This window comes from Corvus moneduloides, chromosome W (assembly GCF_009650955.1).
Source record: "Corvus moneduloides isolate bCorMon1 chromosome W, bCorMon1.pri, whole genome shotgun sequence".
In the NCBI taxonomy this organism is placed as follows: domain Eukaryota; kingdom Metazoa; phylum Chordata; class Aves; order Passeriformes; family Corvidae; genus Corvus; species Corvus moneduloides.
In genome coordinates, this window is record NC_045510.1 from 4,756,490 (window position 1) to 4,775,361 (window position 18,872).

The following is an 18,872-nucleotide window of genomic DNA, read 5'->3' on the forward strand; positions in this document are numbered from 1 at the left end:
TGGTGACGGGAGAAAAGAGGGCAATGCTGCATTTCTCGCGTGTAGCTTAAAAAAACTTCTTGCATGCCGTGGTAAGAAACTGTAATATCCCAAACTGTTCGTCTCTTTAATCCATTTGAAGTAGATGGGGGGATGGAGAACTCACGTGTGGCCTGTGAAGATTGTGAGGAGGGCCTATGCCAGGCTATATAGAAGCAGTGAGAGGCTTTTAGGGACTTGTGGCGAAGAAAGCCTTTGTGTTCAGGCCAAAGTAACGCATCCTTAAAAAGATTAATAACCCCATGTGATGGCCCATGTTTTGCAGTGTAAAGGAACTGTGAGATTTTTCATGGGAGAGATGTTTTACACCACAGCAGATTGTTTCTTTCTGGGCAGGTCTGCTGTTGGTGGCAGTTTGAGAACCATGTGCAGCTGAAGAAAACCCTTTTTTCCTTAAGCATAAGAGAGAGACTTTTCAAGAACTGCAACACTGACTAAAATCCCATGTTCTGCTACCCTTTGTGCGAGTTGGGTAAAAGGAAGAAAGTGCTGGAAAGGGGGGGGGTGGTTTGCTTTAATTTCTTGTTATTTCTTTTTACATTAAATTCTATTAGTAATAAACTCTTTCTTTGTACTGCAACCATTTAAGTTTGAACCTGTTTTGCCTCGCAGCTCTCTAGTTTTCCTCAATATTTTCTTATTTTCCCCTTATGAAAATAACAGATTTCATGTGCTTGACGCTTAGCTGCGTCAAACCACAACAAGCCTACAGTCTAATTTACTATACACTTTATTTGCCATGTTAGTCTGTTGTACTTTCTTGTATAATAATATCCTAAATAACTCAAAATAATTAATTATGTACACTTTATAAGTTGACTGCATACATTTACAAATTGAAGGAGCCCTGGTACAGCTCTTGCTCTATTTTTTGTTGTGCTCACACCTGTTAGGGGTGGATATACTCTAAAATTTTGGCCTGTTTATGAGATGCCCAACATTTTAAAAGTGGCTGAGGTTACCTGCCCTGAGACAGTGTGAGAAATGAGACAACTCTTAGTTAAATAAAAAAATTAAAATAATTTATTGAAAACGGAAAAAAATGAAAAAATTACAGAAATTAGAAAAATATAAAAATTTGGGATCCTATGGCTCAGTAGATGGTATGCCCCAGGAGCACAGGGATTTGAGATCTTCTGGCTGAGACAGCACTGGACCTCAGGTAGAGAAAAAGGACTTGCAGTGCTGGGCTGGCTTTTGGCTGGTCCAAAAGTAAAAGGTTACTAAAGGCTCCTTAATAGGAGTAAGGCTTTTAATGCCCAGCACTGATGTCCACCACAACTAGCCTGCAGGGGACACTCTCTCTGTCTGTTTTTTTGAAGCCTGTCTTGTTGTTTTATAGTGCCTTTGCTCCACCCCAGTCCACCCACAGCCCGCCCACAGCCCACCCACAGCCCGCCCCTTTGGTTTAAAGTGATTGGTGCTTTCCCTTTGACAGATCATCTCCGCCCACCAATGGCTCATCGTTGTCAGAGGGGTGGTATTAGTTGAGATAAGGGTGCTAAAATGCCTTCATTAAAATTCAGGTTGCCATGGAGCTTGCCTACAGGGTAACGGCTATGGGGCTAAAAATAGCTGCTGGCTGTTAGAACTGGGGTTTTTGGAGTTAGCCTTGGAACCAAAGTGCAAGTAAAAACACCTAAAAAAGTATTAAAATACATCCAACACATCTTAAAACACTTGTAAAAGTATACACTAAACACAGGAAAGATAACTTTTATGGTGTACAGGTGGTTTGAAGTTTGAAAAGGGAGCATAAGTTGGGGATTTTTAACTGGGGAATTTTTAACTGGGAAGGGTGCAACTCTCTTAATAAACTACTTTGAACAATTGAAAACACTGATAATGGAACTTGATTTTTGTACCTGGGCTGATGGGTTAATTTTAACATTCAATTTAAAAATATTTAACTCAAAATTAATTAATTAAAGCACTTAATATGCAAAGACCAAGCACAAATAGGGATTTCATGTATGACAGACAGGAAGCAGAGCAAAGGGACAATCTTTTCAGATATCCTCACAATGTCAGAACACATACTTCTGTTTAGCTGCACACTTGCCATCAATCTCCATTTCTACAGCCATTTTGATATGCGGAAAAGACTCCACTACTGGAATAAGTAGTAAAATAGGTATGTTTATTCCAGCACTGGGACGCATGGGGGATAGTTCCTCCAAAGTCATGCGTGCCGACAGCTGCATTCAGCTTGGTATATATTGGGTTACAAGTTCCATATTCATAAAGTTTCCCAATACGCGTATACATATTCATTACCTAGCCTCGCCTCATATTACAATGAGCCCAAAAGTCATTTACATGTGCGTTGCGCTTGTGCAGTGTCGTCTGGTGGTCGGGGGCAGGGGTCGCTGAGATGAAGTAAAGGGTCTTCCTGATTCTGAACTTTTCACCTTGCTTCCCTGCGCATGCTCTTTATGTTCCTGGCCCAAGTCCAAACTTCAAGTCTGGTTTAAGTTAGTTTTAGGTTCGAAAACAGGATCTTTGTTTAAGATTCCTTTCCTTTATCAATAGTCTTCTATCTTCTCATCCTGCTTTGGTAGGCACAATAAGTGTCGAGCAAGCTGTATGCATTGTTTTTAACAAACAACTTCTTAGCAAATCATTTAATCTCTGCATCCCCTTCTTCCCCTGATTCAATTTGAAATACGTGGGAGTGACTTTCTCAGGCAGTTTACTCCTTTCTCATTGCAAGGTGATTCTAGACCCTTAGAAAGCTCCCAGCTTTCAGATTTAGAGCATGAACTGTGACAGTAGTGGTAGGAGAGGAACTTATTGTTTAGGGTGAGATGGAGGTTGATTGGTTTAGAAAACCCAATCCACCCCAGCAAAAATTACACCCACCTTTTACCAGGTGAAGTTCTCACTGATAAGGGTACAATTTGTTGCAACAATGTGGGCAAAATATCCAATGATACAGAGGTCAAAAACAATGGGAAAATAGCATAGCCTTTTTAGGCATATCTTAGGTAGGATTTTAGGGAAAATAAATCTTAACAATCTAAAACTGCTGAAATGGTTTTGAATCTTTTAAAGAGCACTCTGTTTTGGCAGAGAGGACAAAGCAGGAATTAATTTTTATTCCTTACTAAGCACAGGGACATCTAAAACACTTCACAATTGGGATGCGGGTCAGTAACAGAATGCATCTTCCCAGGAGGAGGCAAAGCTGGTCTTTATTATGAAGTCAGTAGTTTTATGATCTTCTGCCTGGGGTCTGTCTCCAGGTTTTCAAAAACTTTGTTATCGCTTTATATATTTATAGCTCAGAAGACTAAGAACAATTGTATGAAGCAACTTATTTTTAAATAAAATCCTGGTTTATTATAATTCAAATTCCTCAAGCATGTTAAAGAGATTTTAGTTGGAGGGTGGGGCTTTTCTTGGAAGACAGAACTACAGCATTCTAAACCACTGCAACAGAATATAAGGCAACAATTCTCTTGCATCGTGCCTCTGCTGCTCCTCTTCAGGAAAGAAACGCACAATATTTCCAGGAAAATGATTAATGGAAGTAGCATATCAAGACTTTCTGCTTTTAGTAAGTTAAGTAAATTTTACATATAGCGTAACTCCTTTAGCTCATCCAGAGATTTGGCATGACAAATCTAAACTCTTCATAATTTAACCATGACACATTTGTCACCACAATGCAATCCATAGTTCTTAAGCAAGGTCAAGAATAGCCATAGCTTTTAAGGTGAAAGCCTGAAGGATTACACTAGCAGTTAATAAAATTAAGATGCTAAGATACATTTACGTTTCAAAGCTATATTTATTCCTAAGTTATTAAACATAAATTCCAACCACATCAAATAGGTGATAGATGAAAAGTAGTTCCAGTGAGGAAGATAGAAAAACTTCAGTTTTCCAACATTTTAAATTAATAAATGTACTAGCCGCCATTTTTGTGGCAAAATAAACTCTCTCCTGTAAGTGATAAGGGGTTTTATTCAGCTAAAACATGCAAAGAAAAAAAGTCTCAAAGTGAGAGGAGAAATACCATGAGTTCATATTGGACACAAGGGAATAAAATCCTTAGGATTTAATTCCTTTAATCCATTTTCTTGTCACAAACTTCTGTGGACCTCTTTGTGGCAATTCCAATTGCAACGCCATTGCTTTCAAACTGCAAATAAAAGACAGCATGATAAATGGGATGTCAAAAAAGGACTTCACACCCAGAACAGTAACAGCCGGTGATGAAAATGGCTTTTAGAAGCAGGGCCAGTAATGATCTATGAAGAAATCTGCAGCAAAAACCAAAGTGGTGGTGTCTCTTTAGATCTACAAATAATTATTACTTCAGGAGGGGAACGAGGGCAGAGACAAGATATATAAACCTTTGCATTTTGAAAGAAGAGATAAATAATAAATGCACAATTTAGATGCACTAAACATTTTCCCCCATTACAAGAGGCAGAGGTGGCTGAAGAGTGGTTTGTTGTTTATTTTTAATTCTGCTTCATGTATCTGGTGTGATGTACCAATTATTTGACTTTTTTCTTCTCTAAAAGAATAGCCAGGCATTAAAAAAAAAAAAGAAATTAACTAAGCTGTTTCAGAAAACAGGTGCAATTCCTATCCTTCCAAGACCTACCAGAAGCAGTCTTGAAGCAACTATTTCTAGCTGGCTCAGTACCAGCAACTCCCTTTCATAAGAAAATAGCCTCAAAAATGTCTGTAAAAACATGCAACGATTTACTGTTTTACGGTGCCCCTGCTTAACTATTGCTGGGTACTTTATCCGCAGTTTCCCTGGTTAGCTAAATGCATTAATCTTACTTTATAAATTCCACATTCATCCTCCTGATCTCTTTTTGTGGCTGAAGGTGCCTGTGGATTTCCACCACTGCCTTCTCGACCTTGTTTTGTGGCTGTCATTTCCTGCGCAGCTTTCTTGGGCCATACATGCTTAATGAAAGGTGCGATAATGGGATAGATATACGGTTCCAGGAATTTCTTGTAGACCCAGAGGAGGACCGGAATGACAATGCAAGGAATGCACACCATAGCTTCTTCTTGTTCTGTGACAAAGCTGGTGAGGAAAAAAAACAAAAACAACTTAGGATGACTGTTTGTATGCCATGAGCTAAAAAAAAGTCTTTAAATAATGAAGAAAGATTTTAGTCAATATTCAAACATAAAACATTCTTAAATTATACACTAGCTGTTAATGTTTCAAAAATCCTGTGTGGTTCAATTTTATAAAGTTCTCAACAAGGGAAACATTCTTGATATTTTAACAAAAAAGGAGCTTGCTATTAATTCATTAGTCCTACAGCTGCAACTTTGAAAAACAAATTTAGAAAATAAAAGTGTTTGCTTAAACCACACAAAAATAGTTTGGGCAGCAAGCTGCAGATATTAATCCAGTTCTTACTATATTATAACAGCGGGTCCAAAAGGTTTGTTTTTCATATTCCCTTTTTATTTAAGGTGAAATTAAACAACAGGACTCAAATCTACCCAATGGCTGGCTACCACTGAAGGGCAGGTCAGTGGGAGGGGGGAAGAGAATCCCAGTCAGGATTTGAGAGAAGAAAATATGGGTTACTTCCTCCTGTGCAAGAAGAATCACTTGATCCCACACCAATCCCATACAACTGGCCAAACTATTAGAAAATTATTCCTTCCCTCTCTCCACAAACCAGGAGGAACTCTTCAAAAACAGGAACCTGAAGTCTGCGATGAAAAAAAGGGGAAAACCAAAGCACAGGGGCAGAAAGGTACAACTGGGAGAGGAAGCAGTTAAGTAGGATTAGAGCTGTCCCTCTGTCTTGGGGTGACTTTGTGATGTGCATCCCCTATTGCTGCCCCATGCCCAGGAATTAATTTTATGCCTTTCTATGCCTTTAAACTGAGCCTGAGAGGGGGGAGGAAAAAACTGAGCAAAACTTTTTCAAAGCAGTTTGCAGCTTGTTCAAGGTCACACAGAGATAGAGATTTTTTTTTTTTTTCCAACTGCAGCAGGAGAGTGAGAGGGAAGGGAAGCGCCCAGTTTGCTTTTCTTTCCAGCCAGCTTTCAGCAGTTTTTTTTCCCCAGCTCCTTTTCCTTCAGAGATTTGAACTTTTGTTTTCCTGGGACTTCATTTTTTTCCCCTTTTCTCTCTGCTGGACTGTTTCAACATCAGAATACATCGGGAGGACTTTCCACCAAGGCCTTGGCCCCAGAGGTGGGCCCACCACCCCGTCCCAGCTCCAAGGAGGGGGAGAGAGAGATCTATGGAAGGACTCTGAAATTTTCCCAGGTTTCTCTCAGCAGATCGAGAAGTTTTATGATTTAGCATCATTATCCCTTTTCCTGTGTGTCTGTTCAAGAAATAGTTTTTATCTCTTTCACTTTCCTTTGAGGAAAATTCATTTTTTCCTGAACCTGGTGGGGGAGGGGTGGTTATAGCCTGCCTTCTCTCAGAGGATATATTTCTAGATTTGGCCAAACCGGCACACCCTCTCAGTGATGATGAGCAATATATATTGTATTATATTATATATATCGCTAATGGGCAATATATATGCTCTGCTGCACAGCAGAAACGTTGCCCTTCACATTCCTCCTTTTTAGGCTGCTCTCTGAATTCTTACATTAAGAAGCAAAACAAAAGCTTTCCAAGATGGAGAATGAAGAGGTAGATGTGCACACTTCATCTGGGATCAATTTCACTCTTTTTTTTGAGCTATCCTAAAGATTTTTAGCCCTGTGGAAGAACAAAATATCAGTTTTCAGTTGACTACTTCCAAGTGTAGCTTTGGCTGCTTCAAATATAGTTTTCCAGGATCTACTTTCTGAAGTCAGAGAGAAATCTTCAGTCAAGAGAACACAAATGAATTAATCCTTTAAAACCATTCAAAAAGATAATTCAGATACTCTCTGCCAGAATTTCCTAGATACAAAATTTCCAGCAATATCTTGTGGATTCATCCACCAGCTAAAGAACATGGCTGGAGGGAACACCCCAGGCTGGCCTTCTGAGCTAACTGTACGTGTCTCTGCAGCCAGTTTGTGTGAAGATTTCAGACCAAAAAATAAGTCGTAGCTCTGCCAGATGTAAAAGCAAGCCACTGAAAGTATAACACCCGTCCTAATAGAGTAAAATACCGTTCACAAGTTTCTTCTGTGATTTGGTGATGCTCTGTTCCTTGGTTAGTAAGAAAAAAAAAAAATAAGAAAAACGCAGCAGCGTTTCCCCCTCCCGCTGAAAGAAAGGCGGGAGCACAAAGATTTTTCCGAATCGGTGAAGTTCCACTCAAACACGCGTTGAAACACAAGAGCTCCACACCTTAGCATGGGCTATTACATTTCGGGGTTCACTCCGTCCGCTCCCGGTTAACGGAGCCGCTCCGGCCCCATAGAAGGGCAGCCCCCAGCCAGGCTAGAGGAGCGGCAGACCACGAAAAGACTCTGGGGGAGCAGCCTCAGTCCCGTCGGAGGCCACCCCACACTCACCTCCGCCGGCACCAATCCAGCGCCGTTACCGGCCGCCGCAGCCTCCTCCACCACACCGGAAGTGGTCCCCACACTTCCGACTCACTCGCGGCCAATGGGAGAAGGCGATGTCCGCGTCATGTGGCCTACGCCCCGCCCCCAGAAGTCGCGTCAGCGCCCGGCGGTGGCTGCTAGTCACCGCACTCGGGCTGCAGCCACCATCAGGCAGCCCGAACGGGCCAGGACAGTGGGGTAAGGAAAGTGAACGCCTGCGCGTGTTCCCACGTTCCACGCTCCTGCGAGCGTGTTCTCGCTTTATATATGAATAATAGCGGTAAGTCAACAGCATCCCCAGCGTTGCAACAACAAGCATCCCGACTACTGTGCTCACTGCCTGTGGCTGTCCCACAGCAACACCCTACCGAAGCCAAAGCAGAGAAATGCACACAATAAATCTAAACTTTCTCATTTTATTTATGTACAGCTGTCAGAGCAGATTTAATCCCGAGCCATTAGCTTTTGCTTCTTCAGCTTCTTCTGGGATATCTGAAAAACAAACACAGAAATGAGAAAGTGGCAAAATGAGACAATACCTTCACAAAACATGTTACAAATAAATGTACAGTTATCTTTTGAAGGTACTGAGAACTGTTAGAAATTTGTTTACCTGTTTACAAAATGATCCACTGATCATACTTGCATATACATAAGTGTCCCTATAAGTACTACATTGCTTACAGGCTTGCAACTTAAATTTTATTGCAGCACATCCTGGTTTCACACACATGGACTGGGGAAGGGAAGAACAAACTCCCTGTACGATATAAACCCCTGAAAACCATTTTCGGAAGTTATCAATGTTGTGTTCACAATAAATATTGAGGTTGCTCAGAAAGAACTTATTGGTTTTTTTCATAGGTATTCCAAAGGTGTCCTAAGATAGTCATCACAGCAACCCTTCTGCCTGAAAAATGCCAAGTATGAACAATCAGCTTTCCTGCTGCTGACATTAAAGAGGACTTAAGGGTATGATGCTCTACCTTTTTCTTTTGAGCAACTTCCTCCTCTGGCTTGGGAACGATCTGCTCCTTCTCAGTGAGGATCATCTCAATGTGGCAGGGGGAGCTCATGTAGGGGTTGATCCTACCATGTGCTCTGTATGTGCGTCGGCGCATTTTGGGAGCCTTGTTAACCTGGATGTGCTCAATGACTAGAGAATCCACATCAAGACCCTAGCAGGGAGAGGAATAAAATTTGTGACTTGTTTTTTATCTTCAAATAAATAGTCTCCACAGCAAAAACATGAATAATCACCCCCCCCCCAGACACATACCACTGCTGGCAAATAAAATAGCCGAACTTGGCAATGTCACAGAACTGAGCAAGTTCCAAAATCAGAAAAACAGAGACCACCCCTCTACGCATCACAATCAATTTAAAATTATGCTGATGGCTCAGAAAGAGACAATTATTATTTCACGGTTTCTCCAAAGGTGTCCTAAGACAGTCACCACTGCCATCAAAATTACTAAATTAAGCACCGAGTATATTACAAAGATACAAACTGACCAAGAGTTCACATTTTGCTTTGTTTTGTAGTTTTTAGGAGACCTAAACACCACTTAAACAGTTGATAACCATGTGCAAACTATCCCCCTGTGAAAAATTATTACTCTCATTTTAACTTGAAAAACACACACAGCCTAATTCAAACAAAGAGTATACCAACACCTTGATACAATTCAGTTTCATTGACAAAGCAGTCATTACCTGGCCTTCCATGTCAGAAACACCCAGTTCAGGAGTGCTGACACACAGCACGACATGAACACTTTGCATTCAGTAATGCTGACACAGCCTACCTTGAGCTCAGCATTGCTCTCTGCATTTTTGAGCATGTGCAGCAAGAACTCCGCACTCTTCCTGGGCCAGCGTCCCTGCGTCCAGCCCCACTGCTTGGCCTGGAAGAAGACAACAATAATTCCATTTTTGTCCCAGTACAATACAATTTACCTTTCAGGCACCATTAACTTGCCATTACATCCTCTTCTATTAACATTGCATAACAAAACAAATAATTTTGATCAATTGCTTGACACTGCAAGTAGATGTAATGCTGTACCAGAATTAACTCTTCTCTCCCTCTTGAGCAACCTGGTCTAGTGGAAGGTGTCCCTGCCCATAGCAGGGGGTTGGAACTAGATGATCTTTAAGGTCCCTTCCAACCCAAAACATTCTATGATTCTATATTTTAATACAAAGTTATAATCAACAATGACAGACTATTCTCCATACCATCTCAAAATCATTTTTTCCTTTTAATCAGACACAGCATCCTTCCCACATTTTCATCTTGGACCTCACCTGGGCGCATCTACCAACTCCCCCGTTGTAGCGCCGGAAGGGAACGCATTGCTTCTTCAAGGTGACGTCCTTCAAGTACTTGGTGGCCTTGCGGATGTGCATGCCCTTGATGGCCTGGGCAGTCTCTCGAGTGTTCTAGCAATACAGAGCACAGTGAAGTTGTTAACACATCTGTACAAGTTACAATGTGAGCAAAACCACTCCTCTTTCCTGGATCCTATTCTTTTTGCTACAAACTCAATTTAAAGGAAGCACTCACACATTAAAAAGCCCCACACCTAAATTAAAGAATGAAGAATAATTAAGAACACTTTTTTTTTTGCTATCTACTTTTCTAACCTTTGGGATGACTGCCATTACTGAATTTGCAGCTCTAACACATATTTATTGTTTTTTACCTAATGCCTAGATCTTTCCAACCAACAAAATTAAAATTTGAGTATTTATGCTTTTCATAGCTCCTCCTTGGCCGCTAATCCAAAGAAGCAGGAGCCTGAAGGATAAATTCCTACTAAAATGTCAAATATGGCACCTCAGAGGAAGTGATGAGAACACAAGATAGAAACAATCTAAGTATCTCTGTAAGTGAATTATAAAGGGGAGAAAAGAAAGAAAAATTAAGGCTAAAGTATTAGTGCTTAAGACATACTAAATGCAGAAGTCAGAGAGTAACTATAATCCTACCTGATCATAGTAAAAAAGCAAATCAAGATAACAGAAATCTCTTTTCACATGAATTATGTACCACTGTGGAGCAGAAAAGCATCTGCTCAGCTTTGGTTTCATGGTTAACTTAAACGTGTCCTGGATTTACTGCCACACCTAAACCTTTTCCAGAGGGACCTATGCCCTCATGCCAAACACCGCATGCCTCCCCTGCCATACTTCTTGAGCAGCAACATAAGCAGGTGAATCCAATGTTCCTTCCAAACAACCAGAAAGGCAGAGTAAGACAAATGAAACAAATGTCACATTTCACTTAGCCCCATTCCTCCTGCTAAATTCACTGTAACCGTTTTCCTAGTGTATTTTGTTATCTGTATTAGAGAGAAAACTCTTTAGGACACGGTATCTTATTTTTGATCCTGTGGATGAAAACCATTACAAGCAGCTAAAGCAAACATAGGCCATAACCTACACTACCACCCTTAAGCAACCATGTAATGATACAGAATAAGAGACACTTTCTTCAAAAAATGCCCAACAAAAAAAAACCAAAACCAAACCAAAACCAAATGAAATTGCATTTCTTACTATGCACACACTGCCTACCTTGAAATGCACTCGCAGGTTGGATCCCCGTGACTTGCATGCTGCAGGAGAAAAAAAAAAGATGAACTTTTGGAATTACAATCTCAATGACTTTGGTCAAGTTCTACTCAAACATTCACAAAAACAACTCACATTTTGTGGGATTCTCTGGATCCAGAGAGTAGCGCACCATTTTTGGATCTCAGCTGCAAAAAAAGCAATTAAAAACCCCATATTAAAGCTTCTAACACTGATAAGCAGAACCGGGATTGTTCACCTTACTGCCGATAACTAACTACAGGAGCTGCTCAGAAATTACACTGTCTTTTCACAATTAAATCCAAAGGTGTCCTAAGAAAGTCATCACCACTGCCATAGCCTCTCCCTAGGGCCTGCTTCTACCTCACACCATCCAGCTACCCCCAAGCTCGCGATCTCCAACCCCTACCCGTCCTCTCCCGCGCCAGCCCTGCAAATACCAAGGGGCGAATACATTGAGGCGGACCGAGACCTCAAGCTCTCGCCCCCTCATCGCCTCTCCAGAGCGCCCTGAGCAGGATGGGGGCGGATTGAGACGGCTCACTGACGGCCTTAAGTCCTCACCTCCAGACAGCGGCAGGGAAGAGGAAATGTAGGAGGTGCCAGGAGCATCTAGAGCCACCCGCTCTCGCGAGAGTCCTGGCGCTGCGCCGTGCCGAGTGAAGGGAGTGGGAGGGACCGTCGGTAAAGGCGCGGCGACGGGAGGGGTGAGGGACCGGTCAGGATGGCACATCCCCATGTGCGAGCCCGAGGTGTGGAAGTAAAACGTGCGTGCCCATCAGCCAGCGTCCTCGTGTCTCTCCGCGGGACACACCGTCTGTCCACTCTCAGCTCAAGGCCACTGTTGTTTGCAGACCAGAAATCAGCCGAAACCAGACCCAGGAGCAAGGCCAAGGGCTGCAGCTAGATGGCAGCTCAGGATGAGAATAGAGAAGCACATCGTTTAACAGGTATCCAGGAGACGATACCGAACAGTCTATTCATGTTTATAAATCACAACTGGTATTTATTGCACCATTAAAAAAAAATAATTTAAATTACTTGTTAAAGTAAAAAGTTGGGGTTTTTTTCCATTTTAGGCAGCGTTTGCAACTAGATCTGCTTGGGAAATCTGACAAAGCAGTGGTTCAATAAAACCAAAACGTTTCCTGAAAGTGGAACTCAGCTCCAGGAAAAGGCTCATAAAGAAAAGTTTGACAGAGTGGGAAGAAAAAGAGAAATTACTTCCCGAGCAGCCAGTAGTCTGGTGTCCAGGCACCTCCCTGGCACGAGAGTCTGGGTTTAACTCTGTGTTTAGAAATAAGCAGAGCAAGAACTTACTGCCTGTATAAATGCTCTGAGCAGGAGGCTATTTTTGAATCTCTTGTTTAGAGCTAAAAACTTCCATAGCTCTGAAGCTAGGACTTCACCCAGATGGGAAGAAGAAAATATTTGAACTATGACAAATATTTACATGGCTGAAAACTGTAGAGCTCTAATTGTGACTGCAGCTCTCTATTTACCTGCCTTAAAATGTACCTTTGCCTTTAAGGGAAAGCTTTCTAAAAATTACATGTACTGCCAGTGGAGGAAAAGGGCCTTTTCATGGGAAGCACCTTCACATGCAGCTTCTTGTTAGCAGCAGATCACAGAAACAACAAAACATTCAGAGAAAGCTGGAAGAGAGGTGTGAAACATAAGTAGTTGACACATGGTGGGAATTATTACCTAGTCATTGTGTTCATCAATCAAGTCCAAAACAAATGGCACATTTTTTGTTACTTAATTCTGCTTCCCTGAAACATGGAACTATTTACACTCAGCTGCTGAGGGCTTGCAGTGGTGGAAGTGTAAAGGTATGAGCTTCTGCTGATGGTGTCAGGAAATGAAATGCATGTTTTCAGCTTTGTTGGGAGGTTAACAACTGCTCTGAGGCAGCCTAGCACATATCTGGTGCTGAGATCAGGACTGAGGCAGCTGAGCATGTGCCCTTCTTGAGATTTACCCAGATTATTCCCCCAGTGCACCAACTGCCTTGGATATTTAGCTTGTATGAGCTGACTTGAACTTTTGGATCCTAAGCAGAAAATACAGGCATGTAAGTCCAAAATCATGTCCCTGAAAACTCCTGTGTAAGAGGCAGCCACCTCCTAATCCTACTGGAATGTCAATTCCATAGGCTGTGCTGTGCATGCCCAGGAAGACCTCAATCTTTTAGCAGGCATTGAACACAAAGATCCAACACTGTTCAGACCTGAACTGTTCCTCTACTTTGTGTTCTTGAAGCTTCTGCCTGTAGCATCCTTCTGCAAAGGGCTCATCGCAAGAGTGATGCTGTCTTGATTTTTGTCTTTTTTCTTTTATATATTCTCTGTATTCTTTGCACATATATTTGTAGTTCTGTAGTCTATTACTGTAACCTAGCTTCAGTATTTACCTAGGCAGAAAGACAAAACAAATTCCAGGACCCCTATGCTATCTTGGTTCTCCTTAGAAACCAAGGCTGAGACCAGCTCTTTGAGACATATTTTTTATAAACAGGGTTTAGTCCTCATCTGAGGGGGGAGGATTTAGAAGGTGCTAGAGATGGGGGGCATGACTTCACCGAGTGTGCTTCTAATTGGGAACTCTTGTCAGATATGCTAATTTGCAAAATCTATAAAAATTGTACACGTTATGCGGGGTGTGAATCTTCGGTGTTTTCCACCTGACAAATTGTGCACCTAAGGATCCTGTCATAGGTTAGCAAGCTAAGTCTCGGAAGTGATGTTCTTCTTACAGCTTTCTCTATGACCTGACAGAACCTATCAGATGGCCAGTTTGAATATGGACAATTCTTTAAGCCACTTAAAATTGTGGCCACCTCTGTGATACACACTTAAGAATAGACAAACCCCCCCACAGCTCTCTCTCTCATTTCCAGTGCTGGGACAGGTGGCTGTGGGCCCCGTGTGGGGGCCAGTGGGCCCGGCCCAGGCCCTGCTCGGGCCAGGCCGAGCCAGGCCACAGCCATCCTGGAGCCGATGGGCCCTGTTCCATCTGTGGAAACCCTCCCCCCCCCACTGCCTTGCTGTGGGCAGCCGGAGCAGCTTGGCTCTCCCCCCTCTCCACTTCGATGAGCCACATTCCAGCCGCAAGGCCGAGGTGAGATTAACCCTTTTATTGCTGTGAAGAGCTGAAAACCTGAGGGAAGAGAAAGAGGAGATGCTTAAAGCTGAAATTCTGTTGTGAAGCTATGATATATCAGAGTATCCCGTTGTAATTTCATGAAGATATGGGGGGTGGAGTGTTCAATTCGTAAGCAAAAGCACCTGCGCTGAGATAGGCAGATGCTGATGCAGCTGTAATTTCATGAGAAGTTTGGACAGGGAGAGATGGAAGCGATGAAGACTTTTGCTCCAAATGGGAAAGGAGAAAACCTCAGTTCCTAGAGATGCTCCCAGAGATAGTCCTAAAGATGAAGATGAGGAAGACCCTTTGCTCCCAGGGAAGGAGAAGAGCCTCTGTTCTTAGAGATGAAATGCTCCCAGAGATGGGTGAAGAGAACTTTTGTTTCTGAACGGCTCAACCTTAAAATTGTACCCCAAAAACCTTCAAGAGTGGACCCTCAAAAGCAGTTGTGGGAAAAGCTTCAAGTCATGGGAAGGGACTCACATGCGAGCAGAGAGACTCCTCTTCCTAAATGGACTGAACAAGGTTATTATGGAAGTGGTAAACAGACTGAACATCTTAAGGGTTGTCTTTTTACATTGTCAGTGGGAGAAGGGAGGAAGGTGGGGGGGAGGAGAAGAGTTCTGAAGGTGTGGTATAATTTTTTTTCTTCCTTCTTTTAGGTCTGTTAATAAACTTCTTTATATTCTTTCAGGTTTTGTGCCTGCTTTGCGTTTTTCCTAATTCTTATCTCACAGAAGATAAACAGTAATGAGTATTTTGGGCCAAACCACTACAGATCCTTATATAAAGGTAACCCCTTTTTATCACCCTAACTGTGTCTGGCTCGTATTTCTAGAACCAGAGAAAAAGGCATCAAGGGCAGTAAAGGTTTCTACCATCTCCTGATGGTAGAAAGGGACAGTGCCCATCTTAACCCAACAGCATGGTGGCCACAGCACACTACCAGGACATGGGAGACCCACTTTCAATTTTGTTCTCTTGAGAGGTTTCAAAGCTTCTCCCTAACCACAAGGTGAGAGGCTATTCTATGGCAAAGATGTTCCCACCCTGCCTGCTGCAGGTTTTCTGCCAAGCAGCTCACAATGTGTCTGCTTCACATCTCTCCTCTGGATGTGCTCCTGGGGCTGGAAGGGGGGCTGCATCCCTTAACCTGCCCTGGAAGAGCCCAGCAGGCAGCAGGGAGTATACAGATACAGGATTGTTGTCTCACATTAAGTCCTTTTGTGGCTTTAGTTGTGAATAAACAAGTGGCCTTATCAGGCCTACTGGAATTGCCAAGCCAAATGTGATCCTAAGTGACAATCAACCACCATTCCTCCTGTCCAGAGAGGGAGGTGAGCTCCTAGACTGTTGCAGTTGAGACGGACGCGACACTCACGAATAATGCGCACCACCTCCGTCAGAAGGCAAAAGGACAGAAAAGACATTTTATTCTACAAAATCTCCATTTATATAGTCTCTTGGCACTCATGCTGTGTCCTCATAGGCTTCTACATTAACACCTCTTAAAATTTATTGATAGGTTGCAACCACCACCCATAAGAAAACAAATCTAAGCTAAAAACATCATCCTCGGACAGCTGCATGTTTTCTCCTCTTGTTTTGGTTTCTTGCTTCTGTTGATGTTAAAGTGGGGAATCTAAACTGGGATAGATTAACATAACAGAACAAGCATCCTGGGGAAGCCCCCTTGGCCACCCCAACACAAAGTGGCTCCTGTGGTACTAGGGACCTGTCTTACTGAGAACTCTCTTGTAGAAGCTAAAAAAGCTAGCAGAGAAATTTTCCAGCTTTTTACAGCCTCCTGTGAAAGTCTTCTTTCTCATGCAAACTAGCTGGGAAAGCAGTTCGAGAATTTGTAAACTATCTTGCAGGTGTCGGCTGTGTGGGAATGTTTTGGTTCACTGAGAATAATATTTTGAATGGGGTGTCGTAGCATTCAGCCAATCACTCTGAGAGGTTGTCTTGGGGTGACTTTGTGATGTGCATCCCATATCGCTGCCCCATGCCCAGAAATTAATTTTGTGCCTTTCTGTGCCTTTAAACTGAGCCTGAGAGGAGGGAAAAAAACCTGAGTAAAACTTCTTCAAAGCAGTTTGCAGCTTGTTCAAGGTCACACAGAGATAGCAACTTTTTTTTCAGCTGCAGCAGCAGAGCAAGAGTGGGGAAAGTACCCTGCTTGCTTTCGGCCAGTTTTTTTCAGCTCCTTGTTCTTTCTCCAGAGAGAGATGGAGAGTTGAACTTTTGTTTTCCTGGGACTTCGTTTTTTCCTTTTTTCTCTCTGCTGGACTGTTTCAACATCAGAATACATCAGGAGGAATTTCCACCAAGGCCTTGGCCCTGGAGGTGGGCCCACCACCCCATCCCAGCTCCAAGGAGGGGGAGAGAGAGATCTATGGAAGGACTCTGAAATTTTCCCAGGTTTCTCTCAGCAGAGCGAGGGGTTTTATTATTTAGCATCATTATCCTTTTCCTGTGTGTTTGTTAAATAAATAATTTTTATCTCTTTCACTTTCCTTCAAGGAAAATTTAGGTTTTTTTCCTGAACCTGGTGGGGGAGGGGTGGTTGTAACCTGCCTTCTCTCAGAGGATATATTTCTAAATTTGGCCAAACCGGCACAGAGGTATATGGTTAAGAGAGCAATAGCCTTAGCCATTCTTGCGAACCAAGTTATATAAACGAGTTTGTAATTAATTAAATAATCCCATTTTATCCTGGACTTGAATTCTGTGTCATTCTTCTCGCCGTCCCCGGTACAACAGTGACACTCTCTGTCCCTTGTAATGTATGTTCACCAGCCACCACAACCTTGGTGTCTCCATGTTGTTTTCCCTCACACGTTCTCACCTCATCTTCTTCTCTAGCTGGAATTAAAACTGCGCCCCCACTTTGTTTTGATTTTCTTCTTAAATATTGTCAGGAAAACTAATCCACAAACACCAGAGGTTTATGTCCAAAAAGGAGACAGAGTCCTGTTACTTTATTCGAATAAAGGGAGAGGCCATGGGCATTTCCCATGGGGTCTCTCAAATTGTTAGAGGACGCAGCCTCCTTTTTATCCTAATTTCCTGGCTGCATTTCCCTCTCTCTTTCCCCATTGGCTGAGGTACTTGAGAGGTACAGGCTTCCTGAATCGCCTAATACAGATCCCCTTTTAATGTAAACCCCCCTTTTTTTTCTTTTCCTATGGAATTTATGGTTCCCCTTTGCTTCTTTCATCTCTCAGTATCTAGCTTTACCTATCAGCAGACCCACAGTTTGTTTGTAAAGACAAATCTATCTCATTCCTTTCAATATGTTATTACAGAGGTGTTACAATCATCTCTAATTGGCCCAGTCTTGGCCAGCGCCATGTCCATCTTCAGTGCCATCAGAGATTGGCTCTGTTGGACGTGGTGGAAGCTTCTAGCAGCTTTTCACAGAAGCCACCTCTGTGGCCCCCCTGCTACCAAAAACCAGGCTGTGCAAAGCCAACACAGGCTATTAAAGGGCAAGTGAGTCTTGCTGACCACTCCCTGGCTCTCCGGTTCATGAATCATGTTATGGATGGGAATCATGGAGTCTTGGTTGGTTCAGTATTGCTGGCAATGCACCATTGCAGTGGCAATCGGTACCTGTTGTTCTTCAACCCACAGTGGTCTCACAGCAGAAGGGTCCTCTGAGAAACCAGACAAAGCATTAAAGTGTCTTGTTTCTTCTGTCTCCACAGCAGCTATCCCAAAGGCTCAACAGTGCCCTTTTGGGTCTTTGAAATACCCGCTTCTGAGGTAATCTATGCCAAGGATACGCAGGGCCTCTGGACCAGTCACAATGGGGTGTTTTTGCCACTCCCCCTTGGTCAAGCTCACGTCAGCTTCCAGTACAGTCAGCTGTTGGGATCCGCCTGTCACCTCAGAAATGGAGATAGATTCTGTTCCTACATATCTTGATGGCATCAGGGTACATTGTGCACTGGTATCAGCTAAAGCCTTATACTCTTGTGGGCCATCAGATCTACACAGTCCAATATATCCAATTGTTCCTTTCCTCCACCTGGCTGGAGGCAGGGCCTTTCTAGTTCTGGTCATTGTACTTGTTTCTCCTTCCCTATAAGTATGACCTGGAGGCCCCTTCCAGAGGATCAGACATAACATCATCCCTTCTATTCTGCCTAGGGGCTTGCCCATGAGAGACCAGAGAGGCATTTATCCTTGACGAGTTTCCTGTGGTAGTTGCTCCTCCTTTCAACTCATGTACTCATGCTGCTAGGGCAGAGGTAGGTTTTCCATCCCATCTCCTCATGTCTTCTCCATGGTCATGCAGGTAAAACCACAGATTACCTCGTGGTGTGTACCCTCTCTCCCTGGCCAGGGGGGCACCTTCTCCTAATAGCAGGGGCTCTGGTCTCTACTGGTGAGACATGGATCATTCCCTCCCTAAGTTCCTGAGTTTCTGATGGCCTTCTTCAATTTTATCTTCCAATTTCTGGATATGCTTGGCCAGGTCTGTTTGCATGGCCAAGACGTGGGCCTTAAACGGGACAATAGTGTCTTCATATCTCCAGAGTGTGGTAATCAAAGTGCCCACTGTGTCTTCTCCCTT

At 42.9% G+C, this 18,872-nt stretch overlaps 2 protein-coding genes and 3 non-coding genes across 6 annotated transcripts; all 5 read right to left on the reverse strand.

Annotated features, from left to right (window-relative positions):
* Positions 1-3,841: 3,841 nt before the first annotated feature.
* LOC116437412 (UPF0729 protein C18orf32-like) lies at positions 3,842-5,070 on the reverse strand. The gene is made up of 2 exons (XM_032095072.1): positions 4,843-5,070; positions 3,842-4,186 (listed from the first exon to the last, which is right to left on the reverse strand). The coding sequence occupies exons 1-2, from the start codon at positions 5,068-5,070 to the stop codon at positions 4,112-4,114; spliced, it is 303 nt and encodes a 100-aa protein (XP_031950963.1). The 3' UTR covers positions 3,842-4,111.
* A 2,866-nt stretch (positions 5,071-7,936) lies between these two features.
* Positions 7,937-11,300, reverse strand: LOC116437411 (60S ribosomal protein L17-like). 2 transcript variants are annotated; one of them, XM_032095069.1, is made up of 6 exons: positions 11,252-11,300; positions 11,120-11,160; positions 9,848-9,982; positions 9,346-9,444; positions 8,524-8,715; positions 7,937-8,029 (listed from the first exon to the last, which is right to left on the reverse strand). In XM_032095069.1, exons 1-6 carry the CDS (start codon positions 11,289-11,291, stop codon positions 7,982-7,984), a joined length of 555 nt encoding a protein of 184 aa, XP_031950960.1. In that variant the 5' UTR covers positions 11,292-11,300; the 3' UTR covers positions 7,937-7,981. The 2 variants fall into 2 exon arrangements, with proteins under 2 accessions (XP_031950960.1, XP_031950962.1); XM_032095071.1 differs by having other exon boundaries at positions 7,982-8,029; positions 11,120-11,168; positions 11,245-11,291.
* LOC116437471 lies at positions 8,367-8,438 on the reverse strand. The gene has a single exon (XR_004237318.1). It is a non-coding gene; the product is annotated as a small nucleolar RNA SNORD58 (small nucleolar RNA).
* LOC116437472 lies at positions 8,933-9,002 on the reverse strand. The gene has a single exon (XR_004237319.1). It is a non-coding gene; the product is annotated as a small nucleolar RNA SNORD58 (small nucleolar RNA).
* A 101-nt stretch (positions 11,301-11,401) lies between the features above and the next one.
* Positions 11,402-11,470, reverse strand: LOC116437473. Its single transcript, XR_004237320.1, has one exon. It is a non-coding gene; the product is annotated as a small nucleolar RNA SNORD58 (small nucleolar RNA).
* Between the last annotated feature and the right edge of the window lie 7,402 nt (positions 11,471-18,872).